Below are 22,871 nucleotides of genomic sequence, written 5' to 3' on the forward strand. Positions count from 1 at the left end.
ATCATCCTCTCTCAGGAGATTTGGTTTGATCTTCATGATAAATGTGGTTAGAGTCTCTCTCCTCAGGAGATGTGGTTTCTACACAACATGATCCACTGTTTGCTTCATCACACCACCCGTACTAGAAGTGGTAGGTAAAAGGTGACCCAATCCACTTTATGCCCACTTTAATGTTACTGCCTCCGGATGTATGTTATAGAGCATCTATTCTGGAAGGTGTCAGTATTCAAACAGGACAAAGTTAGAGGCACAGAGATTGTATTAAATGACTCATGTGGTCATAGAACATAATTATGTGGTTAGATGAGCCGGTTCTCAGTACCTGTAGCCGTACAGTCTGTAGGTCTATGAAGCATCCCTGTTACAGGGACATAGAGTCTGTAGGAGTAAACAGAGGACACTATAACTGACCATGGCTTGGTTTGAATGACAGCTGGTGATTGTAGAGTACAGTAACACAGTGTCAGTCTGTAGATCTACAGTGAACACAGTCAGTCAGTCTGTAGATCTACAGTAACACAGTCAGTCTGTCTGTAGGTCTACTGTAAAACAGTCAGTCAGTCTGTAGGTCTACAGTAACACAGTCAGTCAGTCTGTAGGTCTACAGTAACACAGTCAGTCTGTCTGTAGGTCTACTGTAAAACAGTCTGTCAGTCTGTAGGTCTACAGTAACACAGTCAGTCGGTCTGTAGATCTACAGTAACACAGTCAGTCAGTCTGTAGATCTACAGTAACACAGTCAGTCTGTAGATCTACAGTAACACAGTCAGTCAGTCTGTAGATCTACAGTAACACAGTCAGTCAGTCAGTAGATCTACAGTAACACATCAGTCAGTCAGTCAGTAACACAGTCAGTCAGTCTGTAGATCTACAGTAACACAGTCAGTCAGTCTGTAGATCTACAGTAACACAGTCAGTCTGTAGATCTACAGTAACACAGTCAGTCAGTCTGTAGATCTACAGTAACACAGTCAGTCAGTCTGTAGATCTACTACAGTCAGTCAGTCTGTAGATCTACAGTAACACAGTCAGTCAGTCTGTAGATCTAGTAACACAGTCAGTCAGTCTGTAGATCTACAGTAACACAGTCAGTCAGTCTGTAGATCTACTGTAACACAATCAGTCAGGCTACTGTAACACAGTCAGTGCCTGTAGATCTACAGTAACACAGTCAGTCAGTCTGTAGATCTACTGTAACACAGTGGAGTCTGTAGATCTGGACAAGATGTCATGACACAGTCAGTCATCATCACACACAGTCAGTCAGCACTGCATCACGCACACACCAGTGGAGGTCTGCTGGGAACGGAGTCTGAATGGAATGGCATTAAACTCAAGGAAACCACAGTCTGTAGATCACACACAGTCAGTCACTGTAGATCTACTGTAACACAGTCACAGTCAAAAATCTACAAACACAGTCAGTCTGTAGACACACACAGACAGTCAGGTGTAGATCGCACAATCAGTCTGCACATACTGTAACACAGTCTGTCACACTGTAGATCTGCAGTAAACACACACAAATACACAAGCACAAGTGAACACACACACACTACACAGTAATAATACAATAACTATGACTATGTAAAGGGGGGAAACAGTGGAGTTCTGTATTTCCAGCTGTAAATGTAACCTCTAACCTCTAACCTCTAACCTCCAGTCAGTCAGCTTTAGTGTCTTTGTCACCAAGCATCTGCAACTTCCGAGACCAGTTCTATTGCCAGAACAGTACTGTTACAGGGCTGAGAGAGAGAGAGAGAGAGAGAGAGAGAGAGAGAGAGAGAGAGAGAGAGAGAGAGAGAGAGAGAGAGAGAGAGAGAGAGAGAGAGAGAGAGAGAGAGAGAGAGAGAGAGAGAGAGAGAGAGAGAGAGAGAGAGAGAGAGACAGAGAGAGAGAGAGAGAGAGAGAGAGAGAGAGAGAGACAGAGAGAGAGAGAGAGAGAGAGAGAGAGAGAGAGAGAGAGAGAGAGAGAGAGAGAGAGAGAGAGAGAGAGAGAGAGAGAGAGAGAGAGAGAGAGAGAGAGAGAGACAGAGAGAGAGAGAGAGAGAGAGAGAGAGAGAGAGAGAGAGAGAGAGAGAGAGAGAGAGAGAGAGTGTGAGAGAGGGAGAGAGGCCACTCTAAAGTCTAAACAGCCAACAGTCACAAGGTATCAATGGATGCATCTGTTGGGACAATCACATAGTTGTACACTTACATGACAGTTCTCTATACAGATGTTGAACATGGCAATCAGAAGCCCTGAAAACTGATCTGGGATTGTGTTGTAATTGTTTCATTTCACATTTAAAGTCCCATTGAGCTGAATATCTCTTTTACAAGGGAGCCCTGCATTTAGACAATTTATAAACACAACATCACGCAAATATACAAGATTACAGAATATAGTCAAGACAAGAGACTATAGGAATCTCCAGTTCGCCATCCCTGAGACCGGGTTTGGTCATTCCTACATCTAAAGTTTATTAATGATGTTAGGTATGGCAGAAGTTTATGCAAGAGAGCTTTAGAAATAAAAATAGAGTAATGAATTAATATACGTGATCAGCTTACTCTCCCCAAATCCTTACCATAACCACGAGGAGAGACACAACAGACTTTAGATCAGTGTTTTCTAGGGCAACTTCATACGTTACTCTTCTTATTACCTCAGTGCTTACCGCTTGTCCTACATACCTTTGCGTGCGTCCTACATTGAAACCGCTGTTGATTGGTCCTTTGCTTATCAGAGGTGGGCTGACTCGTAGAAATGGAGAAAGCTCATTGGTCAGTGGTAGATCTCCTCTCCGTCTATTGGCTGAGTCGGCTTTCAGAGCTAGAGACCCAGCCGTACATTGGGTACTGTGTCCAGTGTCTCTCTTCCTGTGTTACCGCCTTTGGGGTGAGAAAGAAAGTGAGTAGCAGTGAAGCCTTCGTATTCATTGGAGCAGTACAGTAAGTAACTAGCTACTGTCATTTGATAGCTTGCGCCTTCTGGAGTGAACTGAAGACGTGTGGATTGAATTTGCCCAGTCGCTGTAGTCTCAGGTGAGCATCCATCGAGGTTACACATTTGTGAATCGTTTTGCCCGCTATCTAACGTTAGCTACAGCAATCGTGTGGCCATTTCACTATTTCGCTAGCCAGTTAGCTATCTGGCTATGCTAAGTTAGCTGACGTTTCTTGTTTCTCGGTCTGCCAGTGAGAGAGAGATGCAAGCTTGGTGTTTGTGTGTTGTTGACATATTTGGTATCTACCTAATGATCCGATGCGGATAAATCTGTGACTGATAGCTGTAGTTAGCCAGCTAGTTATGGGATGATGTTGGACTGTGTATGCAGTTCAGGGGCGTATTCGTTACGGAAACTGTTTACCGTTTAACTGAACAAGACGGGAGTTTCTATTCGTTCGATTTGCTTCCGTTTAGGAAACGATTTGCAACAGAATGGGCGTAATGAATACGCCCTAGTTTATGTTTTCTTGCTCTCTCCTCTTATCTCCAATGTCTTTGGTAATAACTTTGTCACCATTGCCCTCTTAGCTCTGTTCCTCATCTCTAGTTAGCTAATCAGCTAAGTTAGTTACCTAGTTATATTATCAGACAGACAGTTAGTTACCTAGTTATTTCGATCAAATAAATCATAATTTATTTGGTCGAAATAGTCCGTAGCTACTGAATCAGAATGATATAGAAAACTGGTGAAATAAATACATCTTGTTATTATACTAGCTAGCTAGTGTGAATTAATGTACCTCCTAACGTTACAGCTTGTATGTTTTAGGACATTGCCAAGTTAGTATTTGTTGTTGTTGATCAAGGTCCTACAGCATCGCTACAGGACCTGTGGACCACAGTACGCCACCTCCCTGTCGCAACAGGGCCGCGCCTGTCTGTCAAATCATCGTTTATTTGTCACATGTGCCGAGGACAACCGGTATAGTCTGTCGTTGTCAGAACAACAAACCAATCCGTGTTGAAATTCACTCAGCTAGCTAGCTGCCCATCTTAACTGTAAGGTTTTACAGAGGTGACTCAGTTAAACGTGGGTCTTGCTCAACTCAAATCGGCATGGTTGTCATGCATTTCAGACTGTTTACCATGTAAACAAGGTGTGTGTGTGTGTGTGTGTGTGTGCGCGTGCACTTCCATTGTTAGTAGCAGCAGAAACAATGCCTCATGTCCTGTGATACACCCCTGGTTCAGCAGCCCTCCACAAAAGGTGCTTATTTAGTAGCTTCCAATCCTTATGTGCCACCTGAAAGACTGCATCTCTTGGTCACAACACGGCTTTGTTCTGAGTGCAGGGTGTGGCCCGAGCCGTCTAGGACAGCCTTTATAAGGAAACGTGTGAGTTAGCCCAGGGGTGAAGTTGATCACAGGCACAGATCTACAATCAGCATGTCCCCTCCAGACCCTAAGCTTTACCGTTAAAGAGAAAAACACTAACTTCTGTCACGCCGCCCAGTTCTAGGGTACAGTTCTGTCACGCCGCCCAGTCCTGGGGGACAGTTCCGTCACGCCGCCCAGTCCTGGGGGACAGTTCCGTCACGCCGCCCAGTCCTGGGGGACAGTTCTGTCACGCCGCCCAGTCCTGGGGGACAGTTCTGTCACGCCGCCCAGTCCTGGGGGACAGTTCTGTCACGCCGCCCAGTCCTGGGGGACAGTTCTGTCACTCCGCCCAGTCGTAGGGGGCAGTTCTGTCACGCCGCCCAGTCCTGGGGGACAGTTCGGTCACGCCGCCCAGTCCTGGGGGACAGTTCTGTCACGCCGCCCAGTCCTGGGGGACAGTTCTGTCACGCCGCCCAGTCCTGGGGGACAGTTCTGTCACGCCGCCCAGTCCTGGGGGACAGTTCTGTCACGCCGCCCAGTCCTGGGGGACAGTTCTGTCACGCCGCCCAATCGTAGGGGGCAGTTCTGTCACGCCGCCCAGTCGTAGGGGGCAGTTCTGTCACGCCGCCCAGTCGTAGGGGGCAGTTCTGTCACGCCGCCCAGTTCTAGGGTACAGTTCTGTCACGCCGCCCAGTTCTAGGGTACAGTTCTGTCACGCCGCCCAGTCGTAGGGGACAGTTCTGTCACACCGCCCAGTCGTAGGGGACAGTTCTGTCACGCCGCCCAGTCGTAGGGGACAGTTCTGTCACGCCGCCCAGTCCTGGGGGGCAGTTCTGTCACTCCGCCCAGTCGTAGGGGGTAGTACTGTCACTCCGCCCAGTCGTAGGGGGCAGTTCTGTCACGCCGCCCAGTCCCGGGGGACAGTTCTGTCACTCCGCCCATTCCTGGGGTACATTAGTTCTGTCTGCATTATAAAGACAAAGAGGTCGTAGTGCCGTTCACTTGAGAGAGATGCCTTTTAGCAGACTTTCATCCAAGCGAGGGCAGTGTGTCTGTCTGTCTGTCTGTCTGTCTGTCTGTCTGTCTGTCTGTCTGTCGGAAGTCCGTCCGTCTCCTACACGACAACAACAAATGCGTTAGCTTCAGCTGATCCAGAGCAGGTTAACAGGCTCAGAGATGCCAACTCAGCATGTTGTGTGTGAATATCAGCCGGTTAGCAGGATAATCAGGTCTGGTACTGGTCAGCCGGTTCTACTTCTGTCCGCTCCAACAGAGGGAGAAATCAGCATGTTATTAGCCTGTTAGCAGGATAATCAGGTCTGGTACTGCTCAGCCGGTTCTACTTCTGTCTCCAACAGAGGGAGAAATCCGCCTGTTAGCAGGATAATCCAACAGAGGGAGAAATCAGCATGTTATTAGCCTGTTAGCAGGATAATCAGGTCTGGTACTGCTCAGCCGGTTCTACTTCTGTCCGCTCCAACAGAGGGAGAAATCAGCATGTTATTAGCCTGTTAGCAGGATAATCAGGTCTGGTACTGCTCAGCCGGTTCTACTTCTGTCCGCTCCAACAGAGGGAGAAATCAGCATGTTATTAGCCTGTTAGCTCAGGTCTGGTACTGCTCAGCCGGTCCGTCCGCTCCAACAGAGGGAGAAATCAGCATGTTATTAGCCTGTTAGCAGGATAATCAGGTCTGGTAGCTCACTTCTGCTCAGCATGTTATTAGCCGGTTCTACTTCTGTCCGCTCCAACAGAGGGAGAAATCAGCATGTTATTAGCCTGTTAGCAGGATAATCAGGTCTGGTACTGCTCAGCCGGTTCTACTTCTGTCCGCTCCAACAGAGGGAGAAATCAGCATGTTATTAGCCTGTTAGCAGGATAATCAGGTCTGGTACTGCTCAGCCGGTTCTACTTCTGTCCGCTCCAACAGAGGGAGAAATCAGCATGTTATTAGCCTGTTAGCAGGATAATCAGGTCTGGTACTGCTCAGCCGGTTCTACTTCTGTCCGCTCCAGAGGGAGAAACAGAGGGAGAAATCAGCATGTTATTAGAAATCCATGTTATTAGCCTGTTAGCAGGATAATCAGGTCTGGTACTGCTCAGCCGGTTCTACTTCTGTCCGCTCCAACAGAGGGAGAAATCAGCATGTTATTAGCCTGTTAGCAGGATAATCAGGTCTGGTACTGCTCAGCCGGTTCTACTTCTGTCCGCTCCAACAGAGGGAGAAATCAGCATGTTATTAGCCTGTTAGCAGGATCCAACAGAGGGAGAAATCAGCATGTCTGTTAGCAGGATAACTGTCTGGTACTGCTCAGCCGGTTCTACTTCTGTCCGCTCCAACAGAGGGAGAAATCAGCATGTTATTAGCCTGTTAGCAGGATAATCAGGTCAGAGGGAGAAATCAGCATGTACTGCTCAGCCGGTTCTACTTCTGTCCGCTCCAACAGAGGGAGAAATCAGCATGTTATTAGCCTGTTAGCAGGATAATCAGGTCTGGTACTGCTCAGCCGGTTCTACTTCATGTCCGCTCCAACAGAGGGAGAAATCAGCATGTTATTAGCCTGTTAGCAGGATAATCAGGTCTGGTACTGCTCAGCCGGTTCTACTTCTGTCCGCTCCAACAGAGGGAGAAATCAGCATGTTATTAGCCTGTTAGCAGGATAATCAGGTCTGGTACTGCTCAGCCGGTTCTACTTCTGTCCGCTCCAACAGAGGGAGAAATCAGCATGTTATTAGCCTGTTAGCAGGATAATCAGGTCTGGTACTGCTCAGCCGGTTCTACTTCTGTCCGCTCCAACAGAGGGAGAAATCAGCATGTTATTAGCCTGTTAGCAGGATAATCAGGTCTGAGCCGGTTCTACTGCTCCAACAGAGGAGAAATCGGTTCTACTTCTGTCCGCTCCAACAGAGGGAGAAATCAGCATGTTATTAGCCTGTTAGCAGGATAATCAGGTCTGGTACTGCTCAGCCGGTTCTACTTCTGTCCGCTCCAACAGAGGGAGAAATCAGCATGTTATTAGCCTGTTAGCAGGATAATCAGGTCTTACTGCTCAGCCGGTTCTACTTCTGTCCGCTCCAACAGAGGGAGAAATCAGCATGTTATTAGCCTGTTAGCAGGATAATCAGGTCTGGTACTGCTCAGCCGGTTCTACTTCTGTCCGCTCCAACAGAGGGAGAAATCAGCATGTTATTAGCCTGTTAGCAGGATAATCAGGTCTGGTACTGCTCAGCCGGTTCTACTTCTGTCCGCTCCAACAGAGGGAGAAATCAGCATGTTATTAGCCTGTTAGCAGGATAATCAGGTCTGGTTCTACTGCTCCAACAGAGGGAGAAATCAGCATGTTATTAGCCTGTTCTACTTCTGTCCGCTCCAACAGAGGGAGAAATCAGCATGTTATTAGCCTGTTAGCAGGATAATCAGGTCTGGTACTGCTCAGCCGGTTCTACTTCTGTCCGCTCCAACAGAGGGAGAAATCAGCATGTTATTAGCCTGTTAGCAGGATAATCAGGTCTGGTACTGGTTCTACTTCTGTCCGCTCCAACAGAGGGAGAAATCAGCATGTTATTAGCCTGTTAGCAGGATAATCAGGTCTGGTACTGCTCAGCCGGTTCTACTTCTGTCCGCTCCAACAGAGGGAGAAATCAGCATGTTATTAGCCTGTTAGCAGGATAATCAGGTCTGGTACTGCTCAGCCGGTTCTACTTCTGTCCGCTCCAACAGAGAAATCAGCATGTTATTAGGAGCAGGAATCACTGCATGTTATTAGCCTGTTAGCAGGATAATCAGGTCTGGTACTGCTCAGCCGGTTCTACTTCTGTCCGCTCCAACAGAGGGAGAAATCAGCATGTTATTAGCCTGTTAGCAGGATAATCAGGTCTGATACTGCTCAGCCGGTTCTACTTCTGTCCGCTCCAACAGAGGGAGAAATCAGCATGTTATTAGCCTGTTAGCAGGATAATCAGGTCTGGTACTGCTCAGCCGGTTCTACTTCTGTCCGCTCCAACAGAGGGAGAAATCAGCATGTTATTAGCCTGTTAGCAGGATGATCATACTTCTACCATTTGGAGTTGGGAAGGTGTGATTATTTAAACGGTTTGTGGGGGGAATTCTCTGCCATGTTGTTTCTGTTCGCCGCCGAGCAGAGGTTGGAGAGGACACTAACTTCTGTCACGCTGCCCAGTCCTGGGGGACACTTCTTGACTTCAACCCTCAAAGGTGCCTGTGTGGGTAGAGTCTGCAGACTGTGGGTAGTGAGGGGATAGTGGGTAGAGTCTGCAGACTGTGGGTAGTGAGGGGATAGTGGGTAGAGTCTGCAGACTGTGGGTAGTGAGGGGGATAGTGGGTAGAGTCTGCAGACTGTGGGTAGTGAGGGGATAGTGGGTAGAGTCTGCAGACTGTGGGTAGTGAGGGGATAGTGGGTAGAGTCTGCAGACTGTGGGTAGTGAGGGGATAGTGGGTAGAGTCTGCAGACTGTGGGTAGTGAGGGGTTAGTGGGTAGAGTCTGCAGACTAGGGATAGTGTGTTCGTGTCCAACCGGTGAGCTGTAGCAGAAATAGAGGAGAGGACAGACAAGGAGGACAGACGAGGAGGGAGAGGGGGAGGGAGGGAGAGAGGGGGAGAGCGAGAGCTGCAGCTTTTTTAAAGTACCACTTTGTACCTCCTCCAACCCCACCTCCCTCAATCCACATTTCATTTCATGTTTGTTGTTTTACCACCGCAGTGACTGCCCTGTCAGCATCTCATCCTTCCATTCCTCCCTCTTTACCTCACTCTCTCTCTCTTCCTGTTTGCCTCTCACCTCTGCTCCATCTGTTTTTCATCATGCTCTGCCTTTCCCCAGCCACTCTAGAAGGGAGTGTCCCACACCAGCAGAGCAGAGAGGAGAACAGAGAAGAGAGCAGGAGGGAGAGAAGAGAACAGAGAAGAGAGCAGGATGGAGGAGGGAGGGAAAGAAGGGAACAGAGAAGAGAGCAGGACGGAGGAGGGAGGGATAGAAGAGAACAGAGAAGAGAGCAGGATGGAGGAGGGAGGGAAAGAAGGGAACAGAGAAGAGAGCAGGACGGAGGAGGGAGGGAAAGAAGGGAACAGAGAAGAGAGCAGGACGGAGGAGGGAGGGAAAGAAGGGAACAGAGAAGAGAGCAGGACGGAGGAGGGAGGGAAAGAAGGGAACAGAGAAGAGAGCAGGACGGAGGAGGGAGGGAAAGAAGGGAACAGAGAAGAGAGCAGGATGGAGGAGGGAGGGAAAGAAGGGAACAGAGAAGAGAGCAGGATGGAGGAGGGAGGGATAGAAGAGAAGAGAGCAGGACGGAGGAGGGAGGGATAGAAGAGAACAGAGAAGAGAGCAGGATGGAGGAGGGAGGGATAGAAGAGAAGAGAGCAGGATGGAGGAGGGAGGGATAGAAGAGAAGAGAGCAGGACGGAGGAGGGAGGGATAGAAGAGAAGAGAGCAGGACGGAGGAGGGAGGGATAGAAGAGAACAGAGAAGAGAGCAGGACGGAGGAGGGAGGGATAGAAGAGAAGAGAGCAGGACGGAGGAGGGAGGGATAGAAGAGAAGAGAGCAGGACGGAGGAGGGAGGGATAGAAGAGAACAGAGAAGAGAGCAGGACGGAGGAGGGAGGGAAAGAAGGGAACAGAGAAGAGAGCAGGATGGAGGAGGGAGGGATAGAAGAGAAGAGAGCAGGACGGAGGAGGGAGGGATAGAAGAGAAGAGAGCAGGACGGAGGAGGGAGGGATAGAAGAGAACAGAGAAGAGAGCAGGACGGAGGAGGGAGGGAAAGAAGGGAACAGAGAAGAGAGCAGGACGGAGGAGGGAGGGAAAGAGGAGAACAGAGAAGAGAGCAGGATGGAGGAGGGATTGGAGGAGAGATATGAGTGGATATGGGAGAGATGATAAGGAGGGATATGAGGGGATATGGGAGAGATGATAAGGAGAGATGTGAGGCGATATGGGAGAGATGATATGGGATGGATATGGGAGAGATATGAGGCGATATGGGAGAGATGATAAGGAGAGATATGAGGGGATATGGGAGATATGATATGGGATGGATATGGGAGAGATATGAGGGGATATGGGAGAGATATGAGGGGATATGGGAGAGATGATAAGGAGGGGATATGGGAGAGATGATAAGGAGAGATGAGGGGATATGGGAGAAATGATATGGGATGGATATGAGGGGATATGGGAGAGATGATAAGGAGAGATATGAGGGGATATCGGAGAGATGATAAGGAGAGATATGAGGGGATATGGGAGAGATGATATGGGAGAGATGATATGAGATGAGAGATGAGATGGGAGAGATGAGGAGGAGAGATATGAGGGGATAAGGAGAGATGAGGGGATATGGGAGAGATGATGAGGAGATATGGGAGAGATGAGGAGGAGAGATATGAGGGGATATGGGAGATATGATGAGAGATATGAGGGGATATGGGAGAGATGATAAGGAGGGATATGAGGGGATATGGGAGATATGATATGGGATGGATATGGGAGAGATATGAGGGGATATGGGAGAGATGATAAGGAGGGGATATGGGAGAGATGATAAGGAGAGATATGAGGGGATATGGGAGATATGATATGGGATGGATATGGGAGAGATATGAGGGGATATGGGAGAGATATGAGGGGATATGGGAGAGATGATAAGGAGGGGATATGGGAGAGATGATAAGGAGAGATATGAGGGGATATGGGAGAAATGATATGGGATGGATATGAGGGGATATGGGAGAGATGATAAGGAGAGATATGAGGGGATATCGGAGAGATGATAAGGAGAGATATGAGGGGATATGGGAGAGATGATATGGGAGAGATGATATGAGATGAGAGATGAGATGGGAGAGATGAGGAGGAGAGATATGAGGGGATAAGGAGAGATGAGGGGATATGGGAGAGATGATGAGGAGATATGGGAGAGATGAGGAGGAGAGATATGAGGGGATATGGGAGATATGATGAGAGATATGAGGGGATATGGGAGAGATGATAAGGAGGGATATGGGAGAGTGGATATGGAGAGATATGAGGGGATATGGGAGAGATGATAAGGAGAGATATGAGGGGATATGGGAGAGATGATGAGGAGATATATGGGCGAGATGATGAGGAGATATGAGGGGATATGGGAGAGATGAGGAGGAGAGATATGAGGGGACATGGGAGAGATGATAAGGAGGGATATGGGAGAGGGGATATGGGAGAGATGATGAGGAGAGATATGAGGGGATATGGGAGAGATGATGAGGAGATATATGAGGGGACATGGGAGAGATGATAAGGAGAGATATGAGGGGACATGGGAGAGATGATAAGGAGAGATATGAGGGGATATGGGAGAGATGATAAGGAGAGATATGGGAGAGATGAGGAGGAGAGATATGAGGGGATATGGGAGAGATGAGGAGGAGGAGATATGAGGGGATATGGGAGAGATGATGAGGAGAGATATGAGGGGATATGGGAGAGATGATAAGGAGAGATATGGGAGAGATGAGGAGGAGAGATATGAGGGGATATGGGAGAGATGAGGAGGAGGAGATATGAGGGGATATGGGAGAGATGATGAGGAGAGATATGAGGGGATATGGGAGAGATGATGAGGAGATATATGAGGGGACATGGGAGAGATGATAAGGAGATATATGAGGGGATATGGGAGAGATGATAAGGAGAGATATGAGGGGACATGGGAGAGATAAGGAGAGATATGAGGGGATATGGGAGAGATGATAAGGAGAGATATGGGAGAGATGATGAGGAGAGATATGAGGGGATATGGGAGAGATGATAAGGAGAGATATGGGAGAGATGATGAGGAGAGATATGAGGGGATATGGGAGAGATGATGAGGGGACATGGGAGAGATGATAAGGAGAGATATGGGAGAGATGATGAGGAGAGATATGAGGGGATATGGGAGAGATGATAAGGAGAGATATGGGAGAGATGATGAGGAGAGATATGAGGGGATATGAGAGAGATGATGAGGAGATATATGAGGGGACATGGGAGAGATGATAAGGAGATATATGAGGGGATATGGGAGAGATGATAAGGAGAGATATGAGGGGACATGGGAGAGATGATAAGGAGAGATATGAGGGGATATGGGAGAGATGATAAGGAGAGATATGGGAGAGATGAGGAGGAGAGATATGAGGGGATATGGGAGATATGATAGGGAGATATATGGGAGAGATGAGGAGGACATGTAGGGCCCACGTAGGGTGGGACATGTAGGGCCCACGGAGGGTGGGACATGTAGGGCCCACGGAGGGTGGGACATGTAGGGCCCACGGAGGGTGGGGCCCACAGAGGGTGGGACATGAACCTAAACCTCTCATACAGTTTCTCCTGACCTTGTGGAATCCCTGTACATCTGGACAGTTTCTCCTGACCTTGTGGAAGTCCCTGTATATCTGGACAGTTTCTCCTGACCTTGTGAAGTCCCTGTATATCTGGACAGTTTCTCCTGACCTTGTGGAAGTCCCTGTATATCTGGACAGTTTCTCCTGACCTTGTGGAAGTCCCTGTATATCTGGACAGTTTCTCCTGACCTTGTGGAAGTCCCTGTATATCTGGACAGTTTCTCCTGACCTTGTGAAGTCCCTGTATATCTGGACAGTTTCTCCTGACCTTGTGAAGTCCCTGTATATCTGGACAGTTTCTCCTGACCTTGTGGAAGTCCCTGTATATCTGGACAGTTTCTCCTGACCTTGTGAAGTCCCTGTATATCTGGACAGTTTCTGCAGTAAACAGGTGACTGAGGTGAGCATGACTTTGCATACAGCCAGCTCGTGACTTTTCCCTCAAAGGTGGGTGTCGTGTTTTAGTTTGGACGTGGGGAGCCTGAGTAGTGGTGTGTGTGTGTGTACACAAACAAACCCAAAACACAGAAACTGGAGAATGTAACAGTGTGTGTGTACTGTACATCTATAACTAGAGAGGCTGGTTGTTGTGGGTGTGTTATTGGCTCTGTGTACTGTACATCTATAACTAGAGAGGCTGGTTGTAGTGTGTTGTGGGGGTGTTATTGGCTCTGTGTACTGTACATCTATAACTAGAGAGGCTGGTTGTAGTGTGTTGTGGGGGTGTGATTGGCTCTGTGTACTGTACATCTATAACTAGAGAGGCTGGTTGTGGTGATGTTATTGGCTCTGAGATATCTGCTGTTGCCTAGGATGATTAGTAGAGCTCGGAGAATGGAATCAACCAGACTCTACTAATGGATCCTCCCAGACCATTACCACCATTACCTCCCTTCCATGCTCCATTACTCCTGTCTGGACTGTCTACTCCACCTCATCACTTGGAGGGTCCTGGAGGAGACAGAAGAACAGCCATTAGTATGGGTTTTATAACCTGTGTGAGTGGTTAAGTGTGAAGGTGGTGTTGACGACAGAGAGAAAGTAGATAGATGAGGTAAGAGCTGAGTTGACATTGTGGTAAGAGAATGACGTGTGTGTAGATTAGTCTACAAGTCCGTGGTCTCCAGTCAACCCTCGCTGGCCACTCTGTCTTCCAGTCTCAGCTAATGGAACTCAGAGGCTAACAGTCAGGTGGTTTAGATACTGATAGGTGTGCAGATTAGTCTACACGTCCGTGGTCTCCAGTCAACCCTCGCTGGCCACTCTGTCTTCCAGTCTCAGCTAATGGAACTCAGAGGCTAACAGTCAGGTGGTTTAGATACTGATGGGTGTGTCTGTGTTGTGGATTTGGCTCTACAATGTCGGAATGTTTTCTGTCAGAAAGGGTTTTCTAGACCTTGAAAGCTGGCGGTCGTTCCAACAGGGGACTGAAACACGTGTTGTTATCCCACAGATAAACTGTCTGCAGTTCGCTGGCTTTTACCATCATGGATATTTAACTCCTGGTTCAGGGCTTAGTTAGGCCTACGCTAGATTTAAACACGGCCTATAACCTATTAGAATAGATCGTCTGGAACTTATTCAGGAGGGAGTCCTACCTGGTCTGGTATTATCAGGCCGTGGACTGGACTCGGACGTGACCCGCGTTCTCCCAGTCTTCAGAACCTGATTTGCATCATCAATAGCCAGCGATGGATGCGATCAACATTACTATCATCATGAATGCTGACATTTCATCTGCTCTCATTTACTTTCCAGTAGGGCAGAGTGAGCCTGTTATTCCTCTGTTAACCGCCTGCTATAGAGCACCACAGTGGAGGTGTTATAATACCCATAAAACCTAGCGGTCAAACAGGGAAATGTTTCCAATTGTTTTTCTACAATTCATTTAAAATGTGTATTTTATCAATATATTTACTCTCCAATTCTGAATTGCTAATTAGTATTTAAAGTAGACATCGTGCAAAACTACAAATCCCAGCATGCTCCTGTAGGTCATCTCGAGCTGACACCTTTACTAACAGGTATAGATCCTGTAGGTCATCTCTAGCTGACACCTTTACTAACAGGTATTGTGTCAATTTAAAACATGCACAAGACGGTTCACAGAATTGTCAATTTGAAAGAAATGTAGACAGTTTATTCATGAACACATTTACATTCATGAATACATCTACCTTTGCCTCGATTCGTCAGTCTGGTCCAGATCATCATGGTATTTGTAGTTCTTTATGATAGCCACATTAGCAGCTAATTAGCATTTCATTTTTGGGAGGTAAATACAGGCCAAGTCACTTTGTCTGAGAGAGATTTACACGGTAATCAAAACATCACCCCAGGGGAAGCCGACACACAACACAGACCTTATTTTACGTGTTTCTAAAAAAATCCCCGATGGGGAAAAATGAATGGTGGAGAAACGTCTGGAACCATTTCCCTGTTTGACCGCTAGGGTTTCTGGATATTATGACTCACACACTGTGGTACTTTACCAGAACAGAGAGAGAGAGAGACCAGAACAGAGAGAGAGAGAGACCAGAACAGAGAGAGAGAGAGAGAGACCAGAACAGAGAGAGAGAGAGAGAGAGACCAGAACAGAGAGAGAGAGAACAGACCAAACAGAGAGAGAGACCAGACCAGAACAGGGAGAGAGACCAGACCAGAACAGGGAGAGAGACCAGACCAGAACAGGGAGAGAGACCAGACCAGAACAGGGAGAGAGACCAGACCAGAACAGGGAGAGAGACCAGACCAGAACAGGGGGGGTACAGAGAGAGAGAGAGACGATGAGAGAGAGACTATGTGGGAGAGAGAACAGAACAGAGAGAGAGAGAGAACAATGTTCCCTCTAAACCACACAGCTCCACCCAGACTGCTGCGCATTAGAAATAAAATGACCGCCGTGCCAAGGTCACGGAAGATTAAACTCCACTCAACTTCAGTTTACACCCATGTTTCCCAACTCCGGTCCTCCTGTGCCTCCAGCAGCACGTTGTTGTCCCAGACTAGTCAAGGGCTTGATGATTAGTTTTATTTAACGTTTATTTAACTAGGGAAGTCAGTTAAGAACAAATTCTTATTGACAATGACGGCCTACCGGGGAACAGCAGGTTAACTGCCTGTTCAGGGGCAGAACGACAGATTTGTACCTTGTCAGCTCGGGGATTCGATCCAGCAACCTTTCCGTTACTAGTCCAACACACCGATATTGGCCATATAACACAAATCCCAGAAGTGCCTTATTGTTATTATAAACTGGTTATCAATATAATTAGAAAGGTAAAAAGCTATTTGTTTGTCGTACCCGTGATATACGGTCTGATATACCACAGCTTTCAGCCAATCAGCATCCAGGACTGGAACCACCCAGTTTATGTGATGTTTAAGACCGGAGGACATACGCTGTCTGACTGGCTTTAATTACATCACCTACTTTGATCCCACTAACTCACATGTTATCATCCTCTCTGCCTGCCTCTCTCTCTGCCTGCCTCTCTGCCTGCCTCGCTGCCTGCCTCTCTGCCTGCCTCGCTGTCTGCCTGCCTCGCTGTCTGCCTGCCTCTCTGCCTGCCTCTCTCTCTGCCTGCCTCTCTCTCTGTCTGCCTCTCTCTCTGCCTGCCTCTCTCTCTGCCTGCCTCTCTGTCTGCCTCTCTCTCTGCCTGCCTCTCTCTCTGCCTGCCTCTCTGTCTGCCTCTCTCTCTGCCTGCCTCTCTGCCTGCCTCTCTGTCTGCCTCTCTGTCTGCCTCTCTGTCTGCCTCTCTGTCTGCCTCTCTGTCTGCCTCTCTGCCTGCCTCTCTGCCTGCCTCTCTGTCTGCCTCTCTGTCTGCCTCTCTGTCTGCCTCTCTCTCTGCCTGCCTCGCTGTCTGCCTCGCTGCCTGCCTCGCTGCCTGCCTCGCTGCCTGCCTCTCTGTCTGCCTGCCTCTCTGTCTGCCTGCCTCTCTGTCTGCCTGCCTCTCTGTCTGCCTGCCTCTCTGTCTGCCTGCCTCTCTGTCTGCCTGCCTCTCTGCCTGCCTCTCTGTCTGCCTGCCTCTCTGCCTGCCTCTCTGCCTGCCTCTCTGTCTGCCTGCCTCTCTGCCTGCCTCTCTGTCTGCCTGCCTCTCTGCCTGCCTCTCTGTCTCCATCCCTCTGTGTCTCTAGCAGATTACCTGCCCCTAGGCGTGACACTTGGACCCAGAGGGACACAGACAGACACCCCGGTCTGCGGTTGGTGTAGCAGAGAGAGAACATGGCATTGTCGTTTAAGAAAGACCTGGAGAAGTACAAGGAGATTGACGAGGATGAGATCCTTAACAACCTGTCAGAGCAAGAACTCAAACAACTGGAGACTGCCCTGGAGGAGATGGACCCAGAGGTATGGAGGGGAGGGGGAGGAGTCTCTCTGGTTCTGTCTTCCTTGTGTTTTCTCCTTGTTCGCCAGACAGACATCTCATTCTTATCAACTTTTAACCTCCCAGTCTGCCAAGCTTTTCTATGTTGATTTGCACGCAGAGTAGAGGAGGAGGAGGAGGAGGAGGCGCAGCAGAGGAGGAGGAGGAGGCGCAGCAGAGTAGAGGAGGAGGCGCAGCAGAGTAGAGGAGGAGGCGCAGCAGAGTAGAGGAGGAGGCGCAGCAGAGTAGAGGAGGCAGAGTGGAGGAGGAAGAGTGGAGGAGGAGGAGGAGGTGCAGTAGAGGAGGCGGTGCAGCAGAGTAGGAGGAGGAGGCGCAGCAGAGTAGAGGGGGAGGAGGAGGCGCAGCAGAGTAGAGGGGGAGGAGGAGGCGCAGCAGAGTAGAGGGGGAGGCAGAGTAGAGGAGGAGGAGGAGGCACAGTGGAGGAGGCGCAGCAGAGTGGAGGAGGAGGAGGCGCAGCAGAGTAGAAGGGGAGGAGGCGTAGAGGAGGAGGAGGCGTAGAGGAGGAGGAGGCGTAGAGGAGGAGATGCAGCAGAGTAGAGGAGGAGGAGGTGCAGCAGAGTAGAGGAGGAGGAGGCGTAGAGGAGGAGGAGGTGCAGCAGAGTAGAGGAGGAGGAGGCGTAGAGGAGGAAGAGGTGCAGCAGAGTAGAGGAGGTGCAGCAGAGTAGAGGAGGAGGCGTAGCAGAGTAGAGGAGGTGCAGCAGAGTAGAGGAGGAGGCGTAGCAGAGTAGAGGAGGAGCAGAGTAGTCAAACCCTTCCAGGACTTAGTGAGGTTAATTTTCCTTTCCAAGGGCCAGGGTGTGAGGTACAACAGCCACTTATTTGTGTTATTACACAATACACCTCAACAGAAGTATTGGGACGAGGCCAATGTGTTGTTACATCTCAAGTAGAGAACATCTTAAACATTCTTCTGGTCTTTCACTTAGACACAGCATGAAGGAGAGGAGTCCACTAACCAGGCAATCATAGGAACTCCACTCAACACGACACGGCACCAAATGTAGCCCTAATGTTTTTAAACATGGCACATGAATTCACCAATTACCAATTGATCAATCCGTCAATAAACCCATATATCCACCCCTCTGTGTCTCCTCCCCCCCAGAATGCATTGCTGCCAGCGTCGATGCGTCAGAAGGACCACACAGTGAAAGCAGCCACCGGCCCCTACAGCAGAGAGAAACTACTCAGCTTTCTGGAGAAGGAGGCCCTGGAGTATAAAGACAGAGATGATGTTGTGTCTTTCTCTGGAGAGAGGAAAGGTAGGAGGCCCTGGAGTATAAAGACAGAGATGATGTTGTGTCTTTCTCTGGAGAGAGGAAAGGTAGGAGGCCCTGGAGTATAAAGACAGAGATGATGTTGTGTCTTTCTCTGGAGAGAGGAAAGGTAGGAGGCCCTGGAGTATAAAGACAGAGATGATGTTGTGTCTTTCTCTGGAGAGAGGAAAGGTAGGAGGCCCTGGAGTATAAAGACAGAGATGATGTTGTCTTTGTCTGGAGAGAGGAAAGGTAGGAGGCCCTGGTGTATAAAGACAGAGATGATGTTGTCTTTCTCTGGAGAGAGGAAAGGTAGGAGGCCCTGGTGTATAAAGACAGAGATGATGTTGTCTTTCTCTGGAGAGAGGAAAGGTAGGAGGCCCTGGTGTATAAAGACAGAGATGATGTTGTCTTTGTCTGGAGAGAGGAACACCAGCATTACTACACTGTTGGAACTAGAAACACCAGCATTACTACACTGTTGGAGACAGAAACACCAGCGTTACTGCACTGTTGGAGACAGAAACACCAGCGTTACTGCACTGTTGGAGACAGAAACACCAGCAATACTGCACTGTTGGAGATAGAAACACCAGCATTACTACACTGTTGGAGATAGAAACACCAGCAATACTGCACTGTTGGAGACAGAAACACCAGCAATACTGCACTGTTGGAGACAGAAACACCAGCATTACTACACTGTTGGAGCTAGAAACACCAGCATTACTGCACTGTTGGAGCTAGAAACACCAGCATTACTGCACTGTTGGAGCTAGAAACACCAGCATTACTGCACTGTTGGAGATAGAAACACCAGCATTACTGCACTGTTGGAGCTAGAAACACCAGCATTACTGCACTGTTGGATACAGAAACACCAGCATTACTGCACTGTTGGAGACAGAAACACCAGCATTACTGCACTGTTGGAGATAGAAACACCAGCATTACTACACTGTTGGAGCTAGAAACACCAGCATTACTACACTGTTGGAGCTAGAAACACCAGCATTACTACACTGTTGGAGCTAGAAACACCAGCATTACTACACTGTTGGAGATAGAAACACCAGCATTACTGCACTGTTGGAGCTAGAAACACCAGCATTACTGCACTGTTGGAGCTAGAAACACCAGCATTACTACACTGTTGGAGCTAGAAACACCAGCATTACTACACTGTTGGAGATAGAAACACCAGCACTGTGTCTTACACTAGGTAACTAGAGGCGTTGGGGGGCGACCAGAGGCGTTGGGGGCGACCAAAGGCGTTGGGGGGCGACCAGAGGCGTTGGGGGCGATGTTTGTGGTCTTGAAGGGAAGGCTCTGTTTCAGACAGGTGTGTATTGTATTGCAGGCATGTTGACCGTGTGTGTGTGTGTGTGTGTGTGTGTGTGTGTGTGTGTGTGTGTGTGTGTGAGATATTGGTCTCAGCTGTAATCAGTCCACTGCTGCGTCTGCAGGTATTACTAATGCATGTCTACTCTGGTCTTACACAATACACAGCTGGGGGAGGAGGAGGAGTGTGGGCTGAGGAGGAGGAGGGGTGTGGGCTGAGGAGGAGTGTGGGCTGAGGAGGGGTGTGGGCTGGGGGAGGAGGAGGAGTGTGGGCTGGGGGAGGAGGAGGAGTGTGGGCTGGGGGAGAGAGAGAGAAGAGGGATTTCATTGGGCTTGCACACACACACTTCTGGGTAGGAATACGCCTTTCATATCCTCCAGTACCAGTATGTATATAGAGCAGGGTTAGGGTTGTTACCTCCAGTATGTATATAGAGCAGGGTTAGGGTTGTTACCTCCAGTACCAGTATGTATATAGAACAGGGTTAGGGTTGTTACCTCCAGTATTACATTTACATTTAAGTCATTTAGCAGACGCTCTTATCCAGAGCGACTTACAAATTGGTGAATTCACCTTCTGACATCCAGTGGAACAGCCACTTTACAATAGTGCATCTAAATCATTAAGGGGGGGTGGTGAGAAGGATTACTTATCCTATCCTAGGTATTCCTTGAAGAGGTGGGGTTTCAGGTGTCTCCGGAAGGTGGTGATTGACTCCGCTGTCCTGGCGTCGTGAGGGAGTTTGTTCCACCATTGGGGGGCCAGAGCAGCGAACAGTTTTGACTGGGCTGAGCGGGAACTGTACTTCCTCAATGGTAGGGAGGCGAGCAGGCCAGAGGTGGATGAACGCAGTGCCCTTGCTTGGGTGTAGGGCCTGATCAGAGCCTGGAGGTACTGCGGTGCCGTTCCCCTCACAGCTCCGTAGGCAAGCACCATGGTCTTGTAGCGGATGCGAGCTTCAACTGGAAGCCAGTGGAGAGAGCGGAGGAGCGGGGTGACGTGAGAGAACTTGGGAAGGTTGAACACCAGACGGGCTGCGGCGTTCTGGATGAGTTGTAGGGGTTTAATGGCACAGGCAGGGAGCCCAGCCAGCAGCGAGTTGCAGTAATCCAGACGGGAGATGACAAGTGCCTGGATTAGGACCTGCGCCGCTTCCTGTGTGAGGCAGGGTCGTACTCTGCGGATGTTGTAGAGCATGAACCTACAGGAACGGGCCACCGCCATGATGTTGGTTGAGAACGACAGGGTGTTGTCCAGGATCACGCCAAGGTTCTTAGCGCTCTGGGAGGAGGACACAATGGAGTTGTCAACCGTGATGGCGAGATCATGGAACGGGCAGTCCTTCCCCGGGAGGAAGAGCAGCTCCGTCTTGCCGAGGTTCAGCTTGAGGTGGTGATCCGTCATCCACACTGATATGTCTGCCAGACATGCAGAGATGCGATTCGCCACCTGGTCATCAGAAGGGGGAAAGGAGAAGATTAATTGTGTGTCGTCTGCATAGCAATGATAGGAGAGACCATGTGAGGTTATGACAGAGCCAAGTGACTTGGTGTATAGCGAGAATAGGAGAGGGCCTAGAACAGAGCCCTGGGGGACACCAGTGGTGAGAGCGCGTGGCGAGGAGACAGATTCTCGCCACGCCACCTGGTAGGAGCGACCTGTCAGGTAGGACGCAATCCAAGCGTGGGCCGCGCCGGAGATGCCCAACTCGGAGAGGGTGGAGAGCAGGATCTGATGGTTCACAGTATCGAAGGCAGCCGATAGGTCTAGAAGGATGAGAGCAGAGGAGAGAGAGTTAGCTTTAGCAGTGCGGAGCGCCTCCGTGATGCAGAGAAGAGCAGTCTCAGTTGAATGGCTAGTCTTGAAACCTGACTGATTTGGATCAAGAAGGTCATTCTGAGAGAGATAGCGGGAGAGCTGGCCAAGGACGGCACGTTCAAGAGTTTTGGAGAGAAAAGAAAGAAGGGATACTGGTCTGTAGTTGTTGACATCGGAGGGATCGAGTGTAGGTTTCTTCAGAAGGGGTGCAACTCTCGCTCTCTTGAAGACGGAAGGGACGTAGCCAGCGGTCAGGGATGAGTTGATGAGCGAGGTGAGGTAAGGGAGAAGGTCCCCGGAAATGGTCTGGAGGAGAGAGGAGGGGATAGGGTCGAGCGGGCAGGTTGTTGGGCGGCCGGCCGTCACAAGAAGCGAGATTTCATCTGGAGAGAGAGGGGAGAAAGAGGTCAGAGCACAGGGTAGGGCAGTGTGAGCAGAACCAGCGGTGTCGTTTGACTTAGCAAACGAGGATCGGATGTCGTCGACCTTCTTTTCAAAATGGTTGACGAAGTCATCTGCAGAGAGGGGGGAGGGGGAGGAGGATTCAGGAGGGAGGAGAAGGTGGCGGCAAAGAGCTTCCTAGGGTTAGAGGCAGATGCTTGGAATTTAGAGTGGTAGAAAGTGGCTTTAGCAGCAGAGACAGAGGAGGAAAATGTAGAGAGGAGGGAGTGAAAGGATGCCAGGTCCGCAGGGAGGCGAGTTTTCCTCCATTTCCGCTCGGCTGCCCGGAGCTCTGTTCTGTGAGCTCGCAATGAGTCATCGAGCCACGGAGCGGGAGGGGAGGACCGAGCCGGCCTGGAGGATAGGGGACATAGAGAGTCAAAGGATGCAGAAAGGGAAGAGAGGAGGGTTGAGGAGGCAGAGTCAGGAGAAAGGTTGGAGAAGGTATGAGCAGAGGGAAGAGATGAAAGGATGGAAGAGGAAAGAGTAGCGGGGGAGAGAGAGCGAAGGTTGGGACGGCGCGATACCATCCGAGTAGGGGCAGTGTGGGAAGTGTTGGATGAGAGCGAGAGGGAAAAGGATACAAGGTAGTGGTCGGAGACTTGGAGGGGAGTTGCAGTGAGGTTAGTGGAAGAACAGCATCTAGTAAAGATGAGGTCGAGCGTATTGCCTGCCTTGTGAGTAGGGGGAAGGTGAGAGGGTGAGGTCAAAAGAGGAGAGGAGTGGAAAGAAGGAGGCAGAGAGGAATGAGTCAAAGGTAGACGTGGGGAGGTTAAAGTCGCCCAGGACTGTGAGAGGTGAGCCGTCCTCAGGAAAGGAGCTTATCAAGGCATCAAGCTCATTGATGAACTCTCCGAGGGAACCTGGAGGGCGATAAATGATAAGAATGTTAAGCTTGAAAGGGCTGGTAACTGTGACAGCATGGAATTCAAAGG

At 49.5% G+C, this 22,871-nt stretch overlaps 1 protein-coding gene across 2 annotated transcripts; it reads left to right on the forward strand.

Annotated features, from left to right (window-relative positions):
• The first annotated feature begins 2,848 nt into the window (after nt 1-2,848).
• On the forward strand, nt 2,849-18,532 carry LOC135530861 (tropomodulin-3-like). Of its 2 annotated transcripts, none has more exons than XM_064959033.1 (3): nt 2,849-3,027; nt 16,832-17,042; nt 18,185-18,532. In XM_064959033.1, the coding sequence occupies exons 2-3, from the start codon at nt 16,917-16,919 to the stop codon at nt 18,422-18,424; spliced, it is 366 nt and encodes a 121-aa protein (XP_064815105.1). In that variant the 5' UTR covers nt 2,849-3,027; nt 16,832-16,916; the 3' UTR covers nt 18,425-18,532. The 2 variants fall into 2 exon arrangements, with proteins under 2 accessions (XP_064815105.1, XP_064815104.1); XM_064959032.1 differs by having other exon boundaries at nt 16,829-17,042; nt 18,185-18,531.
• Nucleotides 18,533-22,871: the final 4,339 nt, after the last annotated feature.

Source organism: Oncorhynchus masou, unplaced genomic scaffold (genome assembly GCF_036934945.1).
Source record: "Oncorhynchus masou masou isolate Uvic2021 unplaced genomic scaffold, UVic_Omas_1.1 unplaced_scaffold_1442, whole genome shotgun sequence".
NCBI classification, from domain to species: domain Eukaryota; kingdom Metazoa; phylum Chordata; class Actinopteri; order Salmoniformes; family Salmonidae; genus Oncorhynchus; species Oncorhynchus masou.